The sequence below is a fragment of the Poecilia mexicana genome, unplaced genomic scaffold, assembly GCF_051168715.1.
Source record: "Poecilia mexicana isolate PSO_F unplaced genomic scaffold, ASM5116871v1 scaffold_8, whole genome shotgun sequence".
NCBI classification, from domain to species: Eukaryota; Metazoa; Chordata; class Actinopteri; order Cyprinodontiformes; family Poeciliidae; genus Poecilia; species Poecilia mexicana.
This window is the reverse complement of record NW_028263377.1, coordinates 221,052-247,500: the sequence shown is the minus strand read 5'-3', so window position 1 is coordinate 247,500 and position 26,449 is coordinate 221,052. Positions and strand designations below refer to the sequence as shown.

Here is a 26,449-nt window from a genome sequence, read left to right as displayed (position 1 = left end):
GCTGCATAGCTGCATGGAGAGCATGATTCATCCCAGATCTGCACAAAAATCTATTTTGTCTGTGTGAGGACCAGGCTCATGGACACGGGACATCTGAGTGAGTGAGTATTGTTTTAACAATAATCTGTAAGAAATGAGCAGTAAATGCATAGTTTTGCAGGTTACAGATGATGGACAATGATTAATATACATTTTTGTTTCATATTTCATATTTTCATATTGAAATAACTGCAGAAATTACAGTTTTTGTGTTGAAATTATATTACAACATATTACAATATTACAACTGAAAGTCGTGTCCAAGTTGTAACCATCTTGCTCAATCTGTCAACCTCAAATGAAAGAAAATTAGTTAGAATGTTCAAAACTAACTCATGGACCATCAAGGAGCAAGTTTGTCACAAACTGAAAGTTTCTGAAACACCTATGTCACTGTCAAAAGTTAAGGGAAATTTCATATTAACATGGACTGAGATCATGCTGTGAAAAAAGGAAAATAAGCATCTTTAAGAAATCTCTGGGTGCTCATGTAGGCAATCCAAATGTCCTCTGAAGATAAGGTGTATGTCAGATGAGACGGAATTTTTGCTTTTCACCACAATGACAAGGTCCATGACAGGAAGTTTGATAATGTCCTGTTTTAACAGCAAGGCTGCATTTCATAAAGTGCATGAAATAAGCAACAATAAGGACTCTGAATTTGTCACCTTCATTCCAAATCAGCAACTAGATGGGTGAAATTTGAGCATGGTTTGGTATTCCAACAAACCAAAAATACACATGCAAGTTTGTTTGGGAATGGATAAATAAGAATAATGGAAGTTTTTGGGATGTTTCAGGCTTCTACCTTTTTTAAAATATGTGGGCTATTCAAATGTCAGCTAGTGTCACTATTTTTTAAAAGGTAAGAAGACTAGCTCAAATAAATCATATTCTGCACACTTAACTCTATTTTTTGCTTAAGGTGCATGAGCTTTGATGAGTGTCTAGATCCTGAATCAAAAGAATTATCATTCTCAAATTTTCCAAGCCAGATGTTTTTTTCTATCTTTTCAGATGATGATGAGCATGCTTATCACAAAGGCTCTCTGTGCTCATATTGTGAATTCTGTCAGGTATGTCTAAATGACAAAAATCATGTCAGTGTGGGACAATATATAATAAATAAATATCCCAATGTACAGGTATTTACATACCCTGCAGCTGCTTCCTAACTGCTGATCTTTCTTCCAGCACTGTGACAGCTGTGATAAATGTCCCTGTGAAGAAGGAGACAAGTCTGAACACTGTGATGACTGCAAGGTGAGGAGACAGGCATATGATATTTGACCTTTGGCTATGACCTTTGGTTTTTTAAAAGCCAGACATTCTATTGACGCCAATGTCATGTTTACACTTAAATCACAGAACTTCTTATTAAGAGTTAAATTCCATATTCATATTCACTCCTTAAAACAAGCTTAATCAAGCAGACACACAATAAAATCATGAATTAATCATTTCCATAGCACTTTTGTTTTGACTCCTTCTACTTAAGTCACTTTTATAGTGGCTTATCCAAGTTTACCATATCCATTGAACATTTTAACATTTAGTCATTTTACAACCACATAGCTCAAAGCAGTTAAAAAGGATTATAGTTCAACAGAAAATAGTGCACAATTAGGGTAAAGAAAGTGAATATAGGATTCTCAGTGGTTTGAAGCAAAAAATATCTTACAAGTGTCCAGTTACACCTGCGAAAACATAAAATTGTGCCAAGTAATTCTGGTCTAGATTGTAGGGAAAATATCTTAGTGCACTTGAAATAACACAAAGCTATCTTACAAGTATTATATGTGGAAAAATATACCAAAGGAACAAATATTTTTTGTCAATATTAATTAATTATTTATTCAAATAGGTTTTATATTTTGCTGAAGGGCTTCTTATGGTTTAGTTTTGTTTCATTTCAAGTTTACTAATAACGCATTTTTCGGACTATAAGCCGGAACCATGCGGTTTATACCCCGGCGCGGCTTTTCTGTGGATTTTTCTTCAACCACCAGGGGGCTCTTTAGCAGGAAGTGAATCATTGGAAGTCAAAATTGGAAATCAAAGAAGAAAGAGCTAATGTATGGAAGCCCGTTTCCGCCACTCTGTTAAAAAAATAAAATAAATTATCTCATTATAATGAGATAGTATCTCAAAATAATGAGATGGGCTGGGGGAATATTTTCTCTAAATCATTCAGGTCCACAAAACATCTAACAAGTCAGATATTATTTCAGTATGTCCTGTGTGATTGTAAAACTAAATTGCATGAGTTAGTTATAATTTGTTTCTATGGTATACTTAAAAACACTAATACATTTTAGTTTCCTTCAATCTATCTATTTCTGGTCAATTTATTAATTTCTATGTATTTAATCTTATTTATTATTGCAAAATAGTAGTGTCTAGTTCAAAACATAACTGAACAGTGTAAACATTTTCAGGTTCTCTGTTTTCTTAGACTTACTTGTTCAGGGAAACTGTTGATATAAGGACAGGAGTGTTACATGTACAAGCAAAGTTTTAATCATGTTATTACTAACAGATAACCATTTGTGACAGTTTTCCTTCAAATGCTGTCATTACTCTTGACATATATATTTCAGTGTTTTTCACTACTATTGGCAATCAGTTTATTTACAGTGCAACAGCAAATCATAAACAGACTGTACACTTTGTTCAGAATGTATTTATTTTTGCATTCTGCCAACAAAGAACAATCCATTATTTTGACATTCCCACAAATAAATCACAAGTCCTTAAAACAAACTCTCCTTGTTGCATAGCTCACTTAAGATAAAGGAATAAACCAAGTCGTGCCCAGTAAACAAAACAAAAAGACCCTTTTTATAACCTTCCACAAAAGAAATCCAATGTGTAAAAAAGAAAAAAAAATCAGAAAATGATTTGATGAATATGAATGCAATGTAACAAATACAACAGTCAACACAGTTCTGTCTCATAAAAAGTTACAATAAACAGTTCCTATTTTTGTTTGTTCTGCCTGTGAACTTCTAAACATTTCCTACAGTCATTTTCACTTTACCTCTTATCATTTATTGTGTCAGCTAACAATTAATTATGACAAAACAAAAGCCAACTACATTTTATTGTTTGGCATCATGGCTCTCCAGAGAGAATTTTTGACTGCTCCCCTGAAAGTTAACAGATCTGAAAATGCAGAACTTCTGCATGTCTGGTAGAATATCTCTACTCCTTACGATAAGAGATTTCTTTGGCAACAATAATAAAGTAATTGACATTAAATGCTGCATATTTCATAACAAAAAAAATTACCAGGGAAAGAGCAAAATGTTTGTATTAAATACAAACATTTTGTACTTAATACTAACGATAAGTATTAACAACACAGCTTTTTGCAGCAAAAATCTTTAATAGATTCCAAATCATTGATAGTACATATTTTTAGAAGAGTAGTGCTAAGAAGCTTTGTTGAGTTTTGATGACCTACCTTTAAACAAACCCACAGCTGTTCTGCACAAACCAGCCTATTTCTATTTTTCTCTTTGACTTCAGAGCGTTCTTCTTTACAGTTGTTTCAGATTACTCTTTCTTCATGAGCAGTTCTTCTTTTACCCAGCTTGGATTTCAGGTGCTCAAACAGCTTTGATTTGGGACTGTTTGGGGGGCCTTTTTTTTTTTACAGTATCCTAACAGGGCTATGTGGTCTCCATATTATGGCAAATAAGTCTTCATCTGTCATGAGCTACATAAATAAGGACAATAACATATAATTTGCCCGGATGTAAGGTCAGGGGGGAGTTAACTACAACTCCCCACCACGAGACTGGGTATGCAGCCCCAGTAATGAACGAACTATCAAAGCTGAACGAGACAGCAACTGACCTGAGAGAAAGAATCGTGGCCCAAATGAACACCAGGCAACCCCGACGCCAATTACAACGGCTGAGTGAAGTACCATCAGAAAGTCTCATTGAAGATGTGAATGCAGCATTGAGAACAATCCCTACCAACACCATAACAGAAACCAATGAGCTGATATACAACTCAGCATCAGTGATCCTTGAAATGCTCGGCTATAAGAGCAACCATGAGACCCAATATCCATCATGGAAAAGACGGTTAGAGGCTAAGATCAAGATAACAAGGAGGGAAGTGAGCCAGCTGTCAGAGCTCCTAAGGGGTGCAATGAAAAGATCAGTACCCAAGAAGTACAGCCAGATGCCCATACCTGAAGCACTCGAAACTGCCAAACAAAGGCTCCAAGCCTTGGCCAGCCGCCTAAAGAGATACACAAGAGAGAATGAAGCCAGGAGGATCAACCGGCTCTTCTCCACCCAACCAGCTAAAGTGTACTCTCAATGGCAGGGTACTAACAACAGAGCAGACCCACCAAGGCTGGAGACTGAACAATACTGGAAAGGCATATGGGAAAGGGAGGCGTCCCACAACAGCAAGGCACAGTGGCTAACCTCTCTACGAGAGGACCACAGCAACCTCCCTGAACAAGCCCCAGTAACCATCACTGTGGCAGATGTCCAAGAAAGAGTCTCGGGTATGAAAAACTGGACAGCACCAGGGCCTGACATGATCCATGCCTACTGGCTAAAGAAACTCACTGCCCTCCATGAGCGACTGGCAGCTCAACTGAACCAGCTGCTACAGAATGGGACTCACCCTGAATGGTTAACTGAAGGGCGCACAATCCTGATCCAGAAGGATCCCTCAAAGGGTTCAGTCCCATCCAACTATCGGCCAATAACCTGTCTCTCTACAACATGGAAGCTCATGTCAGGCATCATAGCGGCTAAGATAAGCGGACACATGGATAAATACATGAGCACGGCACAGAAGGGCATCGGCATAAATAGTAGAGGAGTCAAACACCAACTCCTTGTAGACCACACAGTCGCCCGAGACTGCAAAACCCGACATACCAACCTGTGCACCGCTTGGATTGATTACAAGAAAGCCTATGACTCAATGCCACACACCTGGATCATTGAATGCTTAGAGATGTACAACATCAATAGGACTCTAAGAGCCTTCATTGCAAACTCGATGGGACTGTGGAAAACCACCCTTGAAGCCAACTGCAAACCGCTTGCACAAGTGTCCATCAAATGTGGCATATACCAAGGAGATGCTCTGTCCCCACTGCTGTTCTGCATAGGCCTGAACCCCCTCAGCCAAATCATCAACAAGACTGGCTACGGATACCGACTTAAGAATGGGGCCACAATCAGTCACCTCCTCTACATGGATGACATCAAGCTGTACGCCAAGAGCGAGCGAGACATCGACTCACTGATCCACACCACCAGGATCTACAGCACTGACATTGGGATGTCATTCGGAATAGAGAAGTGTGGCCGGATGGTTACAAAGAGAGGGAAGGTCGTCCGCACAGAAGGGGTCTCACTCCCAGAGGGAACGATAGCAGACATAGAGCACAGCTACAAGTACCTGGGAATACCACAAGCAAATGGCAACCTCGATGAGGTCACAAGGAAAGGAGCCACAGCCAAATACCTCCAACGAATAAGGCAAGTCCTGAGAAGCCAGCTCAATGGCAAGAACAAGATCCGTGCAATAAACAGCTATGCCTTACCAGTAATCAGATACCCTGCCGGAATAATTAGCTGGCCAATGGAAGAGATGAAGGCCACGGATGTTAAGACTCGGAAGCTACTAACCATGCATGGAGGGTTCCACCCCAAATCCAGCACCCTGAGACTGTACACGAGCCGTAAGGAAGGAGGCAGAGGACTAGTGAGTGTGAGAGCCACTGTCCAGGATGAAACATCTAAGATCCATAAATACATCAAGGACAAAGCCTCAACGGACGATGTGCTCAGCGAATGTCTCAGGCAATGGGGAACAGAGGACGAGGTGCTGGAGGAACCATCATGGGAAGACAAGCCCCTACATGGGATGTACCACCGACAAATAACTGAAGTGGCTGATATCAGGAAATCCTACCAATGGCTGGAGAAAGCTGGACTCAAGGACAGCACGGAGGCCCTCATCCTGGCCGCTCAGGAACAGGCCCTAAACACCAGAGCAATAGAAGCTCAGATCTACCACACCAGACAAGACCCAAGGTGTAGGTTGTGCAAGGAGGCCTCTGAGACAGTCCAGCACATAACAGCAGGGTGCAAGATGCTGGCAGGGAAAGCGTACATGGAACGACATAACCAAGTGGCGGGCATAGTGTACAGGAACATCTGTGCAGAATATGGACTGGAAGCCCCGAGGTCAAAATGGGGGACACCCCCAAAGGTGGTGGAGAATGACCGAGCTAAGATCCTGTGGGACTTCCAGATCCAGACAGACAAGATGGTAATGTCGAACCAACCGGACATTGTGGTGGTGGATAAAGAACAGAGGAAAGCCGTTGTGGTGGATGTAGCAATACCAAGTGACCACAACATCAGGAAAAAGGAGCATGAGAAACTGGAGAAATACCAGGGCCTCAGAGAGGAACTGGAGAAGGCCTGGAAGGTGAAGACCACAGTGGTGCCTGTGGTCATCGGGGCCCTCGGGGCAGTCACCCCCAAACTGGAGCAGTGGCTCAAACAGATCCCAGGAACAACATCAGACATCTCAGTCCAGAAATGTGCAGTTCTAGGCACAGCCAAGATACTGCGCAGAACCCTCAAGCTCCCAGGCCTCTGGTAGAGGACCCGAGCTCAGAGGATGAAAGAGACCACCCACGGAGGGTGAGAGGGGAATTTTTTTATATATATATATATATATATATATATATATATATATATATATACTTTTGTCATAGTACCCCCAAGAATTTAAAACTACTTTCAACTCTTAATCTTCATTGCAAACTCGATGGGGCTGTGGAAAACCACCCTTGAAGCCAACTGCAAACCACTTGCACAAGTGTCCATCAAATGTGGCATATACCAAGGAGATGCTCTGTCCCCACTGCTGTTCTGCATAGGCCTGAACCCCCTTAGCCAAATCATCAACAAGACTGGCTACGGATACCGACTCAAGAATGGGGCCACAATCAGTCACCTCCTCTACATGGATGACATCAAGCTGTACGCCAAGAACGAGCGAGACATCGACTCACTGATCCACACCACCAGGATCTACAGCACTGACATTGGGATGTCATTCGGAATAGAGAAGTGTGGCCGGATGGTTACAAAGAGAGGGAAGGTCATCCACACAGAAGGGGTCTCACTCCCAGAGGGAACAATAGCAGACATAGAGCACAGCTACAAGTACCTGGGAATACCACAAGCAAATGGCAACCTCAATGAGGTCACAAGGAAAGGAGCCACAGCCAAATACCTCCAACGAATAAGGCAAGTCCTGAGAAGCCAGCTCAATGGCAAGAACAAGATCCGTGCAATAAACAGCTATGCCTTACCAGTAATCAGATACCCTGCCGGAATAATTAGCTGGCCAATGGAAGAGATAAAGGCCACGGACGTTAAGACTCGGAAGCTGCTAACCATGCATGGAGGGTTCCACCCCAAATCCAGCACCCTGAGACTGTACACAAGCCGTAAGGAAGGAGGCAGAGGACTAGTGAGTGTGAGAGCCACTGTCCAGGATGAAACATCCAAGATCCATAAATACATCAAGGACAAAGCCTCAATGGACGATGTGCTCAGCGAATGTCTCAGACAATGGGGAACAGAGGACGAGGTGCTGGAGGAACCATCATGGGAAGACAAGCCCCTACATGGGATGTACCACCGACAAATAACTGAAGTGGCTGATATCAGGAAATCCTACCAATGGCTGGAGAAAGCTGGACTCAAGGACAGCACAGAGGCCCTCATCCTGGCCGCCCAGGAACAGGCACTAAACACCAGAGCAATAGAGGCTCAGATCTACCACACCAGACAAGACCCAAGGTGTAGGTTGTGCAAGGAGGCCTCTGAGACAGTCCAGCACATAACAGCAGGGTGCAAGATGCTGGCAGGGAAAGCATACATGGAACGACATAACCAAGTGGCGGGCATAGTGTACAGGAACATCTGTGCCGAATATGGACTGGAAGCCCCGAGGTCAAAGTGGGGAACACCCCCAAAGGTGGTGGAGAATGACCGAGCTAAGATCCTGTGGGACTTCCAGATCCAAACAGACAAGATGGTAATGGCGAACCAACCGGACATTGTGGTGGTGGATAAAGAACAGAGGAAAGCCGTTGTGGTGGATGTAGCAATACCAAGTGACCACAACATCAGGAAAAAGGAGCATGAGAAACTGGAGAAATACCAGGGCCTCAGAGAGGAACTGGAGAAGGCCTGGAAGGTGAAGACCACAGTGGTGCCTGTGGTCATAGGGGCCCTCGGGGCAGTCACCCCCAAACTGGAGCAGTGGCTCAAACAGATCCCAGGAACAACATCAGACATCTCAGTCCAGAAATGTGCAGTTCTAGGCACAGCCAAGATACTGCGCAGAACCCTCAAGCTCCCAGGCCTCTGGTAGAGGACCCGAGCTCAGAGGATGAAAGAGACCACCCGCGGAGGGTGAGAAGGGAATTTTTTTTTTTTTTTTTTATATATATATATATTTACATTTCTTTGCTTGGGGTTTAGTTTCTCAAATTATTTAGAATTTAATAATAATAACAATAATAACAATAATAATAATAATAATAATAATAATAATAATAATAATAATAATAATAATATAAGAAAGAGAGAGAGAGAGAGAGAGAGAGAGAGAGAGAGAGAGACAGAGGGAGTACATGACATAAAATGCCATGACATATTTTAGTTTAACTTTTAAAAAATAAATAGGCTCAGAGGTATCGTTTTGGTGTCGCAGTGGTTTGGGAGTGAGATGCAGCATATATGAACTACTCACCAGTTATTACACCACGACTTTGTGGTAAACTGAACATGTCATTACACCGGTACAGGTGGACTGAACCACTTTGAAAGGGGGGTTCAACCTCCATAGTCTCCAAACGTCCTGAGCCGAAATAGACTATCTCATTATAATGAGATAATTTATTTTATTTTTATAACAGAGTGGCGGAAATGGGCTTATAATATGGGGTTCCATTTGTACCACTTATTGCTACCTGTCACAACTTTTTTGGGATTTGTAGACATAGTGAAATTTTGAAACAACATATTTTTCCCTTAAAATGTGATTTGTTTCCTATTATGAATAACATATTGACATTTGCCATCTCCACATCATTGCATTCAGTTTTTATTCACAATTTGTTTAGTGTCCCAACTTTTTTGGAATCCGGTGAGTAATTTGCACAGGCACATTATTATTATTATTATTATTATTTTTTTTTTATCATCATTATTATTATTATTATTATTATTATTATTATTATTATTATTATTATTATAAGGCCAGTATTAATATATTAATAATAAATAATAAATACTTTGTGGCAGTTTGATTTAGTAATGTAATTATATTAGTTGTGTCACCACCCCACGCCACTAGAGGCAGTAGAAGGCCCAAAAAGATGCGAATAAGGAGCAGATTTAGAAGTACGCCGAAAACTACAGAATTTGTTTAAAACTGTGAGGTACGCTGAAGTAAATAAAAGAGAGAAGTTCAAATACATGCCAACAGTGAAAATTATTCTTAAAATGAAGACATATCACAGATTTAAAAAGAAATTTAGCGCCTCCTTCACTGGGCCAGGACCCCTTGACCTCGTTAGCTGCCCTGACTAATGCCTAAAGAAAATACGAGGTAGAAAACTTAACATTTTGAAAACAATTTTATTGAAACCACTGATATTGAAAGACCAACATTTTTGTAATATCTAATAAACAATCTAATGGCGAAGAGAACAGGCAATAGCAACATGGACCAAGGACCAACGACATGAACCAACAGCATGGATCCATAGACATAATATATATGGGGTTCCATTTGTATCAAAAATAAGTAGAAGTCATATGTATAGATGTGTCGTTGCTATGTGTCGTTGGTTTATGTCGTTGGTCCTTGTCGTTGGTCCGTATTGCTATTGCCTGTTTTCTGCGCCATTAAAAAGTCCTGAAGTAGGTCATGTATGATCAAATTGTTTATTAGATATTACAAAAATGTTGGTCTTTCAATATCAGTGGTTTCAATAAAATTGTTTTCAAAATGTTAAGATTTCTACCTCGTACTTTCTTTAGGCATTAGTCAGGCCAGCTAACAAGGTCAAGGGGTCCTGGCCCAGTGAAGGGGGCGCTAAATTTCTTTTTAAATCTGTGATATATCTTCATTTTAAGAATAATTTTCACTGTTGGCATGTATTTGAACTTCTCTCTTTTATTTACTTCAGCGTACCTCACAGTTTTAAACAAATTCTGTAGTTTTCGGCGTACTTCTAAATCTGCTCCTTATTCGCATCTTTTTGGGCCTTCTACTGCCTCTAGTGGCGTGGGGTGGTGACACAACTAATATAATTACATTACTAAATCAAACTGCCACAAAGTATTTATTATTAATTCTGGCATTAGGATAATGCGATGCCTTGCACACACACAAACAGTTCTTCAGCAGAAAAGAGAAAATTAACCTTAACTGTTCAAGACTATATACTCTATATATATATATATATATATATATATATATATATATATATATATATATATATATAGAGTCTTGAACAGTACGGTTAATTTTATATATATAATTTCTTATATATTATTCATATATTTATTATCTGAATAATAAAATATTTTTTATTTGTTAACTAATAAATAAATTATATATATATATATATTTTATATAAACATATATTTTATTATTTAATATATTGACATCTGTGTGTGTATATATGTTCATAAATGTTGATTACTTTATATTTAAAAACGATTTATCAAAATCAATTATATTATAGGTTCACATTTATTTTCTTTATTCAGAAATTACAATAAAAAATAATGAAAAGTCATAAATGTTGTCTTTGGTGATTGTTTAATTTCCAAATATATTCACGTTTATATGTGAGTGGGTCATGACGAACATTAGCTAAAAATACTTAGTGGAATGGCATTTTCTGAAGTTTGGTCCATTCATTTGTACTAGCTTACTGGCAGATATGCCACATTCAATATGGCGGACTGCAACGGGCCGACCCGCCCCATGAGGCGTCTACGTATTAATGTCTATGGGACAAACGACATGAACCACATATGCAGCGAACGCATATGCAACATAGACATATGCAACATAGACATGTGCAGCGAACATATACAGAAATGCATATAAAACATAGACATATGCAACATCTACATATGCATCATCTACATGCAACATAGACATAGATAGCAAGGACACATCTACACATATGACTTCTACTTATTTTTGACACAAATGGAACCCCATACTTCAATACTAATGTTTCATTATTTGCAGATGATGGTATTATCTGGAAGAAGGGAAAAAAATATATAGAATTTATGATTTTGAAACTACAAGAGGCATTAAATAGGGGTAGAAGCTTGGGCTTTAGAATGTAGATAAAATAGTTGAAAAAAGTAAAAAAAAAATATATATATAATGAGATGTTTGAGAGGCAAAGAGTGGGGAGCTGATAGGAAAGCTTTAAAAACAATTTAATTAGATAAATTTTTGATTATGGATTATTTTATACAATTCAGCTTCAAGTAGTTTATTTAAAAAAATAGAATACAGTATCAGTATTAAGACTTTGTTGTGGAGCAATGAAAACAACTCCAGTTTCAGCTCTACGGGTTGAGATGGGTGAGATGCCACTGGAGCTCAGGAGAGAACAACTAGTCATAATTTAATGGGCAAATATTAAAGGACATAATGAAGCTCATCCTCCACATGTTGCGCTACAACCTTGTCAAGAAAAAAAAATAAACAAATTAAAGCTTTGGATGGATAATAATAAATAAAGTTAAAGATGTTGGAATAGATAACTTTCTAATTAGTCCTGTGGTTGTTACTCCTGTTATTCCATCATGGGTCTTTGGACAGGCTGAAGTTAATTTAAATTTACTGAAAAAAGGGAGACAGTTAGAAAAGAAGGAGGTGGAAAGTTATATAGAAAGAGAATATTCAGAGTACATACAGATAAAAAAAAAAATTCCCTTCTCACCCTCCGTGGGTGGTCTCTTTCATCCTCTGAGCTCGGGTCCTCTACCAGAGGCCTTGGAGCTTGAGGTTTCTCCTCCAGTATCTTGGCTGTGCCTAGAACTGCACATTTCTGGACTGAGATGTCTGATGTTGTTCCTGGGATCTGTTTTAGCCACTGCTCCAGTTTGGGGGTGACTGCCCCGAGGGCCCCGATGACCACAGGCACCACTGTGGTCTTCTCCAGTTCCTCTCTGAGGCCCTGGTATTTCTCCAGTTTCTCGTGCTCCTTTTTCCTGATGTTGTGGTCACTTGGTATTGCTACATCCACCACAACAGCTTCCCTCTGTTCTTTATCCACCACCACAATGTCAGGTTGGTTCTCCATTACCATCTTGTCTGTCTGGATCTGGAAGTCCCACAGGATCTTAGCTCGGTCATTCTCCACCACCTTTGGGGGTGTTCCCCACTTCGATCACGGGGCTTCCAGTCCATATTCTGCACAGATGTTCCTGTATACTATGCCCGCCACTTGGTTATGTCGTTCCATGTACGCTTTCCCTGCCAGCATCTTGCACCCTGCTGTTATGTGCTGGACTGTCTCAGAGGCCTCCTTGCACAACCTACACCTTGGTAGATCTGAGCCTCTATTGCTCTGGTGTTTAGGGCCTGTTCCTGTGCAGCCAGGATGAGGGCCTCTGTGTTGTCCTTGAGTCCAGCTTTCTCCAGCCATTGGTAGGATTTCCTGATATCAGCCACTTCAGTTATTTGTCGGTGGTACATCCCATGTAGGGGCTTGTCTTCCCATGATGGTTCCTCCAGCACCTCGTCCTCTGTTCCCCATTGTCTGAGACATTCGCTGAGCACATCGTCCGTTGAGGCTTTGTCCTTGATGTATTTATGGATCTTGGATGTCTCATCCTGGACAGTGGCTCTCACACTCACTAGTCCTCTGCCTCCTTCCTTACGGCTTGTGTACAGTCTCAGGGTGCTGGATTTGCTCCATGCATGGTTAGTAGCTTCCGAGTCTTAACATCTGTGGCCTTCATTTCTTCCATTGGCCAGCTAATTATTCCGGCAGGGTATCTGATTACTGGTAAGGCATAGCTGTTTATTGCACGGATCTTGTTCTTGCCGTTGAGCTGGCTTCTCAGGACTTGCCTTATTCATTGGAGGTATTTGGCTGTAGCTCCTTTCCTTGTGACCTCATCGAGGTTGCCATTTGCTTGTGGTATTTCCAGGTACCTTCCCTCTCTTTGTAACCATCCGACCACACTTCTCTAGTCCGAATGACATTTGGCTGAGGGGGTTCAGGCCTATGCAGAACAGCAGAGGGGACAGAGCATCTCGTTGGTATATGCCACATTTGATGGACACTTGTGTAAGTGGTTTGCAGTTGGTTTCAAGGGTGGTTTTCCACAGCCCCATCGAGTTTGCAATTAAGGCTCTTAGAGTCCTATTGATGTTGTACATCTCTAAGCATTCAATGATCCAAGTGTGTGGCATTGAGTCATAGGCTGTCTTGTAATCAATCCAAGCGGTGCACAGGTTGGTGTGTCGGCTTTTGCAGTCTCGGGTGAGAGACAGGTTATCGGCCGATAGTTAGGGTAAGGATAGGATCAGGATTGTGCGCCCTTCAGTTAACCATTCAGGTTGAGTCCCATTTTGTAGCAGCTGGTTCAGTTGAGCTGCCAGTCGCTCATGGGGCTGTCCACCATGGTGCTGTTGTGGGACGCCTCCCTTTCCCATATGCCTTTCCAGTATTGTTCAGTCTCCAGCCTTGGTGGGTCTGCTCTGTTGTTAGTACCCTGCCAGTTTCGAGTGCTTCAGGTATGGGCATCTGGCTGTACTTCTTGGGTATTGATCTTTTCATTGCACCCCTTAGGAGCTCTGACAGTTGGCTCACTTCCCTCCTTGTTATCTTGATCTTAGCCTCTAACCGTCTTTTCCATGGTGGATATTGGGTCTCATGGTTGCTCTTATAGCCAAGCATCTCAAGGATCACTGATGCTCAGTTGTATATCAGTTCATTGGTTTCAGTTATGGTGTTGGTAGGGATCGTTCTCAATGCTGCATTCACATCTTCAATGAGACTTTCTGATGGTACTTCACTCAGCCGTTGTAATTGGTGTCGTTGTAATTGTAATAATCTCAAATTAGGAAAATAACTTTAGATTTTTACTCCTCTGAATTCTTTAGTTTGTTCTAAAAAGTTTTAAAAGTTTCTGTAGGGTATCTAGGTTCTCTTATGCTTGTTTGTGACACAGATATCTCGCTGCTGTCAGAGACCCAGCTCTCAGTGTTGCTGCTGTCCGACACCTCCTTCCTCTTGGTAAAACTGTGTTGTGTAACATTAAATCATGCTTGGCTGCAACTGTATCGATGGCAGCTCTTCTTCTCCTCAGTGTTTGTAGCTTTTGGCGCAGCTCCTCTCCTGCTATTAGTAGCTTCACCGCATCAGTTCAGCGTCTCACCGGCTGATGACGTTGCTGTGATTCACTTTGTCTGGTATTTTTATATGTTTTGTCAGGTCTGTGATCATGTCAAAGCAGTAACTTATATTAAAAAGTGTTTTATTTCCGTTTGAAAGCTGCCCGCTTCCATGAAAGGACAACATAAAATCGCTCTTATAAACATGTAATTACTAAAATCACGATACCCTCACTGTGTGTCCCTCTGAAAAATGAACCCATTTAAATAAAGAAATCCCTCCATAGTGATACCACGATAGAGAGCGTTCATTTTATAGCATTAACACCGGAGCTGTAAGTGGTCCGGTATGAAACGGGGGTGATAGAACAACACAGCATTTTTAAATTTCAATAATCAAAATACCGAAATTGTTTCCATTATTTCAAAAGGTTTATGTCAGTCTGCCTTTTCCCCATCGATACCCCCTTCGGGGGTTAAGAAAAAAGCAAACAAACAAACAAAAAACGACGCGCACATTGCGCAAAACTCTGAAACAGGAGAACCGGGACATAAAACGGAGGGACGAACTAGATGTGAATTATGGTATAAAAACAGAGAATCCGACGCTGAACATCGAAAAATCAACACATGATGTGAAACATGACGATTAGGCGGCGCAGCAGTTGATGAGTGAAGATTAATGATGGTGAGCATCAATAAACGATAAGTGATGCCCCTCCTGAAAGCTCTAGTTTGCACAATAAATGCCATGTGGGTGAAATTTTATGGATGATACTCTGATGTCCCATTCTCCTGAAGGCAGCACAGAGCTGCACCACCAGAAACCGACAGAAACACTGAAGAAAAGAAGAGCTATGAGTAATGTAGGGACAGTTCTATCCATGTTTTAATGTTGCAGAGCTCAGTCGTTTTGCAAATAGTTCAAAGTTTAAACTGGCATGTTGTTCATCTTTTATCTGCTCATTTTGTGGAATATTTAACAACTAGAAAATGGCAAAGAATAAGAATATATTTTCCAAAAAAAGTTGAGAAACACTGATTTAGAACAAGCACATGCTAGCAGCAGACACGATGGAGAAATTTCTTCAAACTCAGATGATGCAGCTTTTACGTTCAGGAGTATCGATCTGGCAGTACAGGAGGGAAATAGAGTTGCTCTACTAAGCTCAGCGTGAATGAAACCATGGTTCGTAGTTGGAGACGGAGGGCTGAGTCCTTAATAAATCCAGTAGATTTATTGCAGCCCTCTGCTGTCCTCTGCTGTGTCCTTGTGAAAAAGGAGATACCAGTTTTTTCTTCTTCTTCTTTTTTTTCTTTTTAAATTGTAGGTGCGGCTTATAGTATGGTGCGCTCTATTGTCCTGAAAATACGGTATATTTTCACTATAAACTAGACCAAAAATACTTAAGAATTTTTGCTTTTGCAGTGTAGAAAGCTGGCTTCTTATGGTTATTGGTTGCTCTGTTATTTGAGTAGAAGAAGTTGAAAACATATGTACACCACCCTCCATGGTTGTTGTTTTTTGTAAAATATATTTGTTCCTCTTTACAAACATGCAATACTCTGTGTTGCTCTGTGACTTAAAACACCTATTTAATTTGTTGTAAATTGAGGTTTGTGGGGCATGACAAAATGGGATATGTTCATGGGCTGCTTATGCTTTTAGAACATATTTTTACATCACAGTGTGCAGGAATTCATATTACTTGTTAGTACTGGATGTTCCACAGATTAACATCTGCACAGATAATTTCACAACAGAGACTGACACAGAGAGAGAGACAGATTGAATGAGTACAGGCTTTAACAAAAAAAAAAAAAAAACATTAGCTGTTGTCTATCTTGCTTCCCATGCATATCTTTGGGATCTGGGAAGAAAGTTTCAAACAAACATAGAGAGAAAACAGATGGTACCCATTGCAAAGTCAGTCAATCCTATCTGTTCTTTTTTCCACAGATGTGCACTTACTGCAACATATGTCCTCTTTGTGAAACTGTTTGCAAGCCTGGTGAGTATTACATTAAAGGACAATTAGTTTCTGCTTAATTTATCCCCAAAATTCTATTACATTAGAAAAAGTTCAAGTAAAACCTATTGAGAAAATGTTCATGTGAACAATTATGCATCAAGTCAAATGTGACACTCAAGAGCATTTATAAACGAGATGAATGTAATATTAACTTTGAGATATTTATGCATTTCAGCTCTTAGAGTGGCATGATGAAACAACATTCAACTTCTTAAATTTGAATTTAGTTCATTTCAGTTTATTTTTATAGCATTAATTTATAAATGTTCCAAGGCACCTGATAAAAAAAAGTTAATTCAGTATAATCATACATTCCAATTAATTCTAGTGATAAAATACTGTTGTCAAGATCAGTTTGTTATTTAAACTGATTAAAAATCTAAGCATCATCACACTGAGGATTCATTAGTCGCAATAAAAGCTTAGCCAATAGTTTTGGAGACAGGGTTAAACACTGAACGACAAGGCAAAGTGCAGTATCTAAATGAGAATGTTAAGCTGTTGGAAACAGTAAGTCAGGAAGGAGTCATGAAGAGTGTTAAGGAAGATTTCTCTGATTTAGCTAATTTTGGAAAAAGTTTGGCTCTCTCTCTTCCTTTATGATCCTGGGTCCTCCTGGCGGGCCGCATGTAGCCACAGAAAAACAACAATGAGTGCAAACGTCACAGAATTTCAGTTTAATCCAATAGAAGACAACACATACAATTACAACAGAAACTGCAGAACAACAGAGACATACATTCATTTGCCTGACATAAATGGAAAGAAGAAGAAGGAAAGAAAGAAAAGCAAAGACGTCCAAAGACGTCTTTGGAGAATAGCAAGAGCAAATCTAATTTGTTACTTCTGTGTAGAAAGTTTTATAGTGAAGGCGTATTCTTATCTTTAATTTATTCAAATAAGGCGTATCTTTGCTCATCCAACCAGGAGCTTTCTCTGACCCTCTTTCTAAAGCCAGGAACTCCTGCTGTGTTTACGGCTTTTCACAGATGAGTGTGAAAAGCTAGAACTTCTCCTGATTGTTTTCCCACACAGACAAAAGACAGTTCAAATGATCTTAGCAAACCATCTGCTCTAACTACAGGTAACATAAAGGTCAAAAAGCCAGAATATGTTACTGATTTTAAAACCACAAATAGGCTATTTGAATCAAGACATGTTAAGTTTTAAAACTAGCTTATTTTCTTATTTTCCCTATTTTCTTAACAAGAGAAAAAAAACATAGGTAACTACATGAAAACTGAAATAACAGCAAAGAAAGCAAATAATGTAGCAGAACAAGAAGAAGTAGTCACTTTTTCCTCCAGCACTCTAAACTAAAGCATAATTACAGAGATAGCAGAGAACCATGGGGGTGACAGCATCATATTGTGGGGAACTATTGTGAGAAGCTTGTGGAATGAAACCCAAAAAGTTTGATCCAAGTCATAAGGTTTAAAAAATAATATCTGATACAGACCAAATATCTGTAAACTTACGAATTCGAAAAAAGTTCAAGAGGAGGCCAGATGTTTCACCGACTGCACAATGAAAGTGTAAAATAAAGAACGCTGCAGACCAAGAAAAAGTTTTGGCTGCTTCGCATCTTCAGAACAATCATTGGTTACATTATTTTAGTATACAACAAATTGAACAATCTGAAAATAAATATTTTAAATATTAATATTACAAGCTGGAATCTCAAAAGAATAAGGAAGCAATCCATCCATCCATTTTCTGTACACCCTTGTCCCTTAGTTAGGTTGGGAGGGGTGCTGGTGCCCATCTCCAGCTAATGTTCTGGGTGAGAGGCGGGGTCACCCTGGACAGGTTACCAGTCTGTTGCAGGGGAACACAGACAGACAGGACACACAACCATGCACACACTCACACCTAGGGACAATTTAGAGAGACCATTTAACCTGACAGTCATGTTTTTGGACTGTGGGAAGTCAATATCGTTTCAAACTATAAGGTCAATCAAAGGTCTGTATGGGAGATACATCATTATACAGCAGGGTTTCCCACAGTGTATTATAAGCCTGGCGGCCGCCATTCTTTACTAGGCTCCCCACCAGGCTAAGCCTTGCTTGATTTTATTTTTAGAAAAATTAATAATTGGGTGGGGAGGGGGATCGCTTTATTTTATTTTATTATATTTTATTTTATTTTATTAATCATAAAGCCAGATTGCAAGCGTCTCTGTTGTGAGAGGTTCACTTGCGGAGGACATTTATTTCTAAAAGAATTATAGGTTTAAAGTTTATTTAAAGCCGGCTGCGCTCGGACCAATCACACAGCTGGCCCCCTGCGCGTTGCCTCGCGCGCTGCTGCTGCTTTATCTCTGAAGTTCCTGTCACTCAAACTGGACACAAGCTGACCTGTCTGGATATTTACATCAACCCCCTGTAAGAAATTATGATTATATCTAGGTAAGAGCTTAAAACGAACCGCCTTAGCTCTGGTTGCGCAGCTCGTGAACTGCAGGAATAACTTTTCGCGCTTTCAGAGTTGCTTTGAGTGAGCGGTGAGAATGATTTATATTTGTGAACAAAAAATTATGTGGCGTTTACATCTCAACACGCTGCCCAACGCGTGGTTCTGTCTTCCCTTCAAGTTTATGTCTGGTTCCGGTTGGCCGGTGAGTTAGCGGTTAATGAACCAGCGCTAACCTCATCATGCAGATTCAGCCCAGAAAGGAACTTTCGTGCTCTCTTAGTAGTCACGTATCACACTAGTTTTATATTATTTTTAAATTACTTTTTGGTAATAATTTTTCCGGTTACATGATGCACCAAACCATACCAAATGCTTTGTCCACTTAGTTAGATAGAGTTAATGCGCGCGGCTGCGTGGAGATCTGAGAAACTTGTCCCTTAAAACTCGACCAACCAGAATAGTTTCTGTGGCGCTTAATAAAAACTCAACAGACACAAAATGGAAGAGCTACTAAAATCACATTAGCAGCATTGAATTAAATCTCCCGTTTGTTGCGCATCTCTCTGCGGTGCAGAATCTGACTTGGGGGCCCCTTTTCTTACTAAAACCATCAGCACCTCTAACAACTTCTGTGTTAAATTTAGTGAAACCTGGGATTTCCTCTTCTTTCTCCCAGTGCTAGAAACAACCAGTCAGAGACAGGAGAGTTATAGTGCTGTCAATCACAATCACAATGTGGTGCTGCTCATCCTTCCCCCCCTCGATTTGTGCCGTGCTGCAGCTAGCATAGCACAGAGCTGTGCTGATTCAAACTGTGAATGCTCAGTTTAGTTAGCATAGCTACCAATGATGGCAGATAAATGGTTTCTTGTAATGATAAGTTGTTTCTCCACCATTAGCACATTTAGCAGTGAGTGAATGAGGCTAATTGACAGCGCTAAGAGCGTCCTACTAGTTCTGATTTGTTGTTTTTGGTCAGAACGGTGCATTACTTTAACCAGTAATAGTAATTCAGGAAGGAGGTGGAGGAGATTGCGTTTCCTAGCAGAAATATATGTTACTGTATATGTAACATATATTACATATGTAATATATGTTACTGGATTGGACATCACCTATTTGCTCCAAAAGCCATTGATGTCCACCTGTGGACGGCGGACACCATTAGTCATGTCCACAAAATTATTTACTGTTCCAATGCTGGATGAGTAGTAATCTGTTACAAATAATAGTTATAGTCACCATATTGCTGATCCAATTTTTTAAATATGTGGCCTACATTAAAGATGCGAAAAGTGCCGATGTTTGAATATCTAAACTATGAATTCTCTCTGGATGTAGACTCATTGCCATGGCAACCATCAGATAACAGCTCCAGGAGTTGAAAGAGCAAAGATTAAGTTCAAATGTATTAGGAATTAACATAAAAAAATGCACTAAAATAATTCCCACACAAAGTATGAAGAAATATCAAAACAGAACATTCTGTCCGTTACAGTTTTATGGCTTTTGAATTTTCAGGCTTGATGTTTATTTTGTGGTCATTAAGAAGTGATCGCCTGAACACTCGTGGTGGTTGATTAGCTCATTTAAAGACCTGGTCCATTGATAAGCTGTCCTAAAGTAGATGGGGGGGAAAGGGCCGGCCCACATGTTTGCAGTTAATAGAGACCCCACTGTTACCAACTCAGCGACTTTCTTGCTACATTTAGCGACATTTCAGACAAAAAACAATTGGTATTGGCCAAAATCAATCAGGGATCGGCCAGAAAACTGCAATCGGTGCACCCCATCTTAAGATGGTGTACATACACACATATTCATGACATACTTTGATTAAATTATTTTTTTCTTATGTGTAATTACAATAGTTAAAAATTTTGTTTATACCAGGTGAGTCTTTCTCACTTGAGAATGTGAACCGGTACTGGGCTGATTCTGAGCCTTCAAATAATTTTAATTGGAGAAGTCTCACATTACTTAGAAGTTGATGTAAAAATAATGTTTGTTTTAGATATATAAATGATCATGCTCAGCGGCAAACTAACTACAGCTTGGAGTTGCTCATTGATATGTCAATGTAGTACCCACGCAACCTGATAAAAAAACATGGTAACACTTTATTTGAAGGGGAGTGAATAAGACTGACATGACATTTCATAAACCCCTGTCATGAACATCAATAAGTCTTCATGAATATTTATGACTGTTGTCATAAAGTGTCATTCAGTAAATCATGACACTTTTAATACAAAGTTGACATTATTCAAAATGTCTTTGTTATGACAACTTGACATTAAGCAAGAAATTATAACTTGTCATGAATGTAATAACAGGTGAATTTTAAAATGTTATCCTTATAAGACAGGATTTAACAAGTCATGAACATTTCCAGTTACCTCAAGTAAAGTGAACCTCAATTACTTGAGGTAACTGGAAATGTTCATGACTCCGTCATTAAAGCAATAGAGTAATGACACTCAATGACATCTTCAATTCCAGTTTACTGTGATACACTTTAACAGAGGAGGATAATGTCACAATTATAATGGTCTCATGACAGCACAAGTGACTGTTAAGTCTTATTCACCCCTCTTCAAATAAAGTGTTACCAAAAACATTTTGCTAGAAACATTGAGAAGTTTTAATTATTCTTATCAAACTTTATCAAACACGTCGTTTTTGAAACCAAAAAAGCCCTCAAAAACAAATCAGGCCAGTCATGAGACAACTGTTTTAACCTGTCTGTCACGAGAGGACCCAAATTTGGGTCCTCTCGTGACAGGGGTGTCAAACTCCAGTCCTCAAGGGCCGCTGTCCTGCAACTTTTAGATGTGCCTCTGCTGCACCACACCTAAAAAGAATAATCAGGTCATTAGCAAGGCTCAGGAGAACCGATCTACACAGGGAGGAGGTAATTAAGCCATTTCATTCCACTGTTTTTTACCTGTGGCACATCTAAACACTGCAGGACAGCGGCCCTTGAGGACTGGAGTTTGACACCCCTGTATTGTGAATGACAACCTGTGAACAACAGGTTAAAATTAAAGCTCAGTTTCACACTAATACAAACATTCTAGCATAAATGTTTGGCTGTTGAACTGGACTGTTCAAGCTAAGTTTCTATTAGCAGCTCAGCAAATCTTTTTGATAAACATTACATTTCCAAGACCCATGAAAACAAACTTTTATCTTGGCTTTTTTCTGTTCTTTTTTCTTTTCTCTCTCCCTGAAGGATAAGTCCTTTTTTGCGACATTATGATGTCGCAAAAAAGCCGGTGATTTGGTTTTTGGATGCGCACTGCAGAGCAGCTCATATTACCGTGCCGTGCGGTACCTACCGCGGCCACCAGGGGTCCCCAAGAGCAATTTATTTTTTAACTTTTCTTTTTGCCCATATAAGAAATATTTCTACATACATGATCAAATATATATTATTGTAAAATAAAATCACAACTTTATAATGAATTTATGTGTTATTGTTAATATAATCACATTGAAATAATTACTAAAAAAAAATAAATCTGTTCCACTTAGCACCTAGCGGCCCCAGGACCCTAAAAGGCCATTTAGTTTGCTTAGGCCTTGAGCCGCCCTTGCTTTGTTCACAGAGATTAACCATTCTGAACACTCCCTCAACATGCACTTCTGAAAGCGCGACTACAAGTTATTCCTGCGGTTCAGATTCCTCTGTGCCTGTGTCCAGTTTGAGTGAAAGGAGGCATGTGCAATCCTTCAGAGTTAAAGCAGCGGCAGCGTGCGAGGCAATGCGCAGAGGTGCTAGCTGTGTGATTGGTCCGCTCTCCTGGCTTTAAATGCATCAATAATAAACTTATCCTTTAGAAATAAAGCTGTTCCACCAGTGAAACACTCAGAGCAACAGAGACACTTGCAATCTGGTTTTATATATTAAAAAAAAAGTTTTTATTTTTATTTTTTACTATTTTTCTAAAACCAAAATCAAGCAAGCCTGGCGGTGATTTAAAAGCTTGGCGGGCTGACGGAAACCCTGTGATGTAAGTCCATCTGTACCAGTGGATTTATTTGATTTAAGAATCTTAACAGTTTCTTTAATTTCATCATGTGTGATTGGAGAGTCACATAATACTTTGTTTTGGTCACCAATTGTTTCAGGAGAATGTCTAGACTCATACAATGATTTGTAAAAAGTTTCACATATGTTTGCAATCATTTTGTGGTCATCAATAATTATGTCATTTGAATTTGCTTAGTGATACCATTTTTTAGTTTCTTTGCTTTTCAAGTTTGAAGAAGTTGCTTGAATTTTGTTCCCCCTTTTTTAACCCTTTGGCCTGTGAATGTATAAGAGCCCCTTTTTGCTTTTTGTAATTTAAAGTTGATCAAGTTATAGCTGAAGGGTTTGTAACTTGGATCTCTTTAAGTTATGGGTGTGTGAGTGAATGTAAGTGTGCATAAGTGCTTGTTTGCAATGTTCAGATGTGAGAAAATTTAATAAAATATATGAAAATATAATAACTTACATGACCTCAAGTGTGTTTTGGGTGGATCATAACAAAACAGACATTTACACTGGTTTTGGAATGGATAAAGCAGGCTAAATTGAAACTTCTGGAATAGCTCTTATCCAAGTCATGTTAAAAATCTATGTGCTATGCTTAAAAGCCCATATTTTACATGAAAAGTTGAGGAGTGGTCAACTACCCAGCCAAGGTTATTGCAGAAGCTAGATGTTTCTTTGCAATTTGCTAATAACCATTTCATCAAATATTAGTGGGGGTGTTTGTTTATATTTGTGCCTATTTGGATTATAAGAAACCCACAAAAATTCCAGCAAGTGAACAGTTCCTTTCTTTTAAATGAATTAAAATTGATAGAAATATTGATATCATAATCATTTCACTAGGAAAAAAAATCATGAAACGCCATAAATGTATATGACATGCAGATTATGTAAATAGTAATACATCTTATTTATATGGCACGTTTCCAAGTTCTCAAAGACTCTTGAAACAACATATGGTATGCATGACAGCAGGTCAACATTGCAAAGACAATGTTGTTCTGTATAACCAGAATTTTTTGCCTTTGCTGTTACTTTTCTTTGTCCCTTTTTACCCCAGGAGGACTAGTTGATGAAGTAACTGGATCAATTTACAAGTAGGTCTGATTGACAGTCACACCAGAAAGAAAGTACTCCCTTTCACCAATTCTGGGTTCTCATGTGAAACATGATCTGATGTTTAATAGGTTGAAGTATTATTCAAATAAAACCTTGTGTGTTCAAAATGTAAATTTTAACATGTTTTTTTTTTGTTCATTGAAAATCCAAGGAAAAATTAGGTGAGGTCCAAAAAATAAAGCGGCACAAAAACCTAAGAATTTAAAGGGGATGTACTTTCTTTTTACCCTAACTGTAGACTCTGACCAGTTCTGTTGAAGTATTTCTAACCTGTAGCTTATAAACTCTTCTCTCTGTACCCACAGGACTGTAGCTGACGTCTTTGATGATGATAACTGAGGCCAACCATATGTTGCCACCATGTGGCCCAACTAATACATTTCACTTTCATTTTCTTTTTTTGAGTACCCTATACATTTGATTAATAATGACTGAACAAAAACTGAAAATAAGCAATAATATATGTGTTTACTATTGTTACTTGTCAATCCATACTTTTAAAATGTTACTTTTAATTTGTTCTGAATTATATCTAGTAAAAATCTAAAAGATATGCTTAGTGATCAATGCATTCGATATAAAATGCTGAAAAGTGAGAGTGTGGTTCCTGGTATATCTAGCCCTAACCTATGAATTCACATTTTGTCAAATTACACCCACAAATTTGAATCTATTTAATTGGAATTTTACATGATGGACCAACACTAAGAGCCACACAATATTGAAATGGAAGGTTTTCAAAACTTTGTACAAATAATAATATATTTTCACTACAATTTGAGGCAGTATATTATAAACTGTTCTATCAGAATAAATGTTAATCTTATGCTGCATATTGTACTTTTAGCTAACAATTTTAATCTTTACCATGACATTTCTGATCTAAACCTTTCACATCCTAAAATTTGCAGTATAACTAAAACATTGTTGAGGTCCCCAAAAGGCTAATGCATCTAAGGAAAACATGACCTTCTTTCCTTACCAATGTACATGTATCCTTTTTGGGAAATGGAGCTGCTTCAGTTATTTCTGCAACTTAAGCTTGACCCTTAAATTCACCATTACCTGATTGCAATTTGCACTTCATCTTATTAGATTATTAGATAAACCAGAAATTGTGCAGGCAAAGCAACAAACATGTTTAGACTGTACTGTATGTTTAGATTGTATGTTTAACATACAGTTTATATTAACTTATTATACAGGTTTTGTATTTGCCATGTCAATCTGTGAAACAATATAAACTTTGGTTTGTGAACATTGCCTGAAGGACCCAGAGTAACCCAAGGATAGAGAATTATTCTAAATAAATTCACTTTTTATTACTACACCTGAGGACCAGATCCTGTTTTTATTGCTACTTTCTATTATCATTTTAGTGTGTGTAAAAGTTAGAGTTATCAATGTTTTGTGTGTGAAAGCTTTAAAAAATTCTAAATATCCAGTGGATGGAGGCTTTTGGATGCCCAAATCCTGGCAGAATATGGACTGGAAGCCCCGAGGTCAAAGTGGGGAACACCCCCAAAGGTGGTGGAGAATGACCGAGCTAAGATCCTGTGGGACTTCCAGATCCAGACAGACAAGATGGTAATGGAGAACCAACCGGACATTGTGGTGGTGGATAAAGAACAGAGGAAAGCCGTTGTGGTGGATGTAGCAATACCAAGTGACCACAACATCAGGAAAAAGGAGCACGAGAAACTGGAGAAATACCAGGGCCTCAGAGAGGAACTGGAGAAGGCCTGGAAGGTGAAGACCACAGTGCTGCCTGTGGTCATCGGGGCCCTCGGGGCAGTCAGCCCCAAACTGGAGCAGTGGCTCAAACAGATCCCAGGAACAACATCAGACATCTCAGTCCAGAAATGTGCAGTTCTAGGCACAGCCAAGATACTGGAGGAGAACCTGAAGCTCCCAGGCCTCTGGTAGAGGACCAGAGCTCAGAGGATGAAAGAGACCACCCGCAGAGGGTGAGAAGGGAATTTATTTTATTTTATATATATATATATATATATATATATATATATATATATATATATATATAAATATATATATTTTTATATAACCCTATCTAACCCTATCTTGCACCCTGCTGTTATGTGCTGGACTGTCTCAGAGGCCTCCTTGCACAACCTACACCTTGGGTCTTGTCTGGTGTGGTAGATCTGAGCTTCTATTGCTCTGGTGTTTAGGGCCTGTTCCTGGGCGGCCAGGATGAGGGCCTCTGTGCTGTCCTTGAGTCCAGCTTTCTCCAGCCATTGGTAGGATTTCCTGATATCAGCCACTTCAGTTATTTGTCGGTGGTACATCCCATGTAGGGGCTTGTCCTCCCATGATG

General features: G+C 39.3%; 1 protein-coding gene across 1 annotated transcript in view; it reads left to right on the top strand.

Annotated features, from left to right (window-relative positions):
* Window positions 1–25,444, top strand: part of LOC106908310 (uncharacterized) — a 28,208-nt gene extending 2,764 nt beyond the window's left edge. Inside the window, exons 2-6 of the mRNA XM_088007965.1 lie at window positions 1,057–1,115; window positions 1,234–1,302; window positions 16,463–16,514; window positions 24,056–24,092; window positions 24,420–25,444. Of these exons, the coding sequence (XP_087864091.1) occupies window positions 1,057–1,115; window positions 1,234–1,302; window positions 16,463–16,514; window positions 24,056–24,092; window positions 24,420–24,453 (251 nt within the window). The 3' untranslated portion in view covers window positions 24,454–25,444. The remainder of the gene's footprint in view (window positions 1–1,056; window positions 1,116–1,233; window positions 1,303–16,462; window positions 16,515–24,055; window positions 24,093–24,419) is intronic.
* Window positions 25,445–26,449: the final 1,005 nt, after the last annotated feature.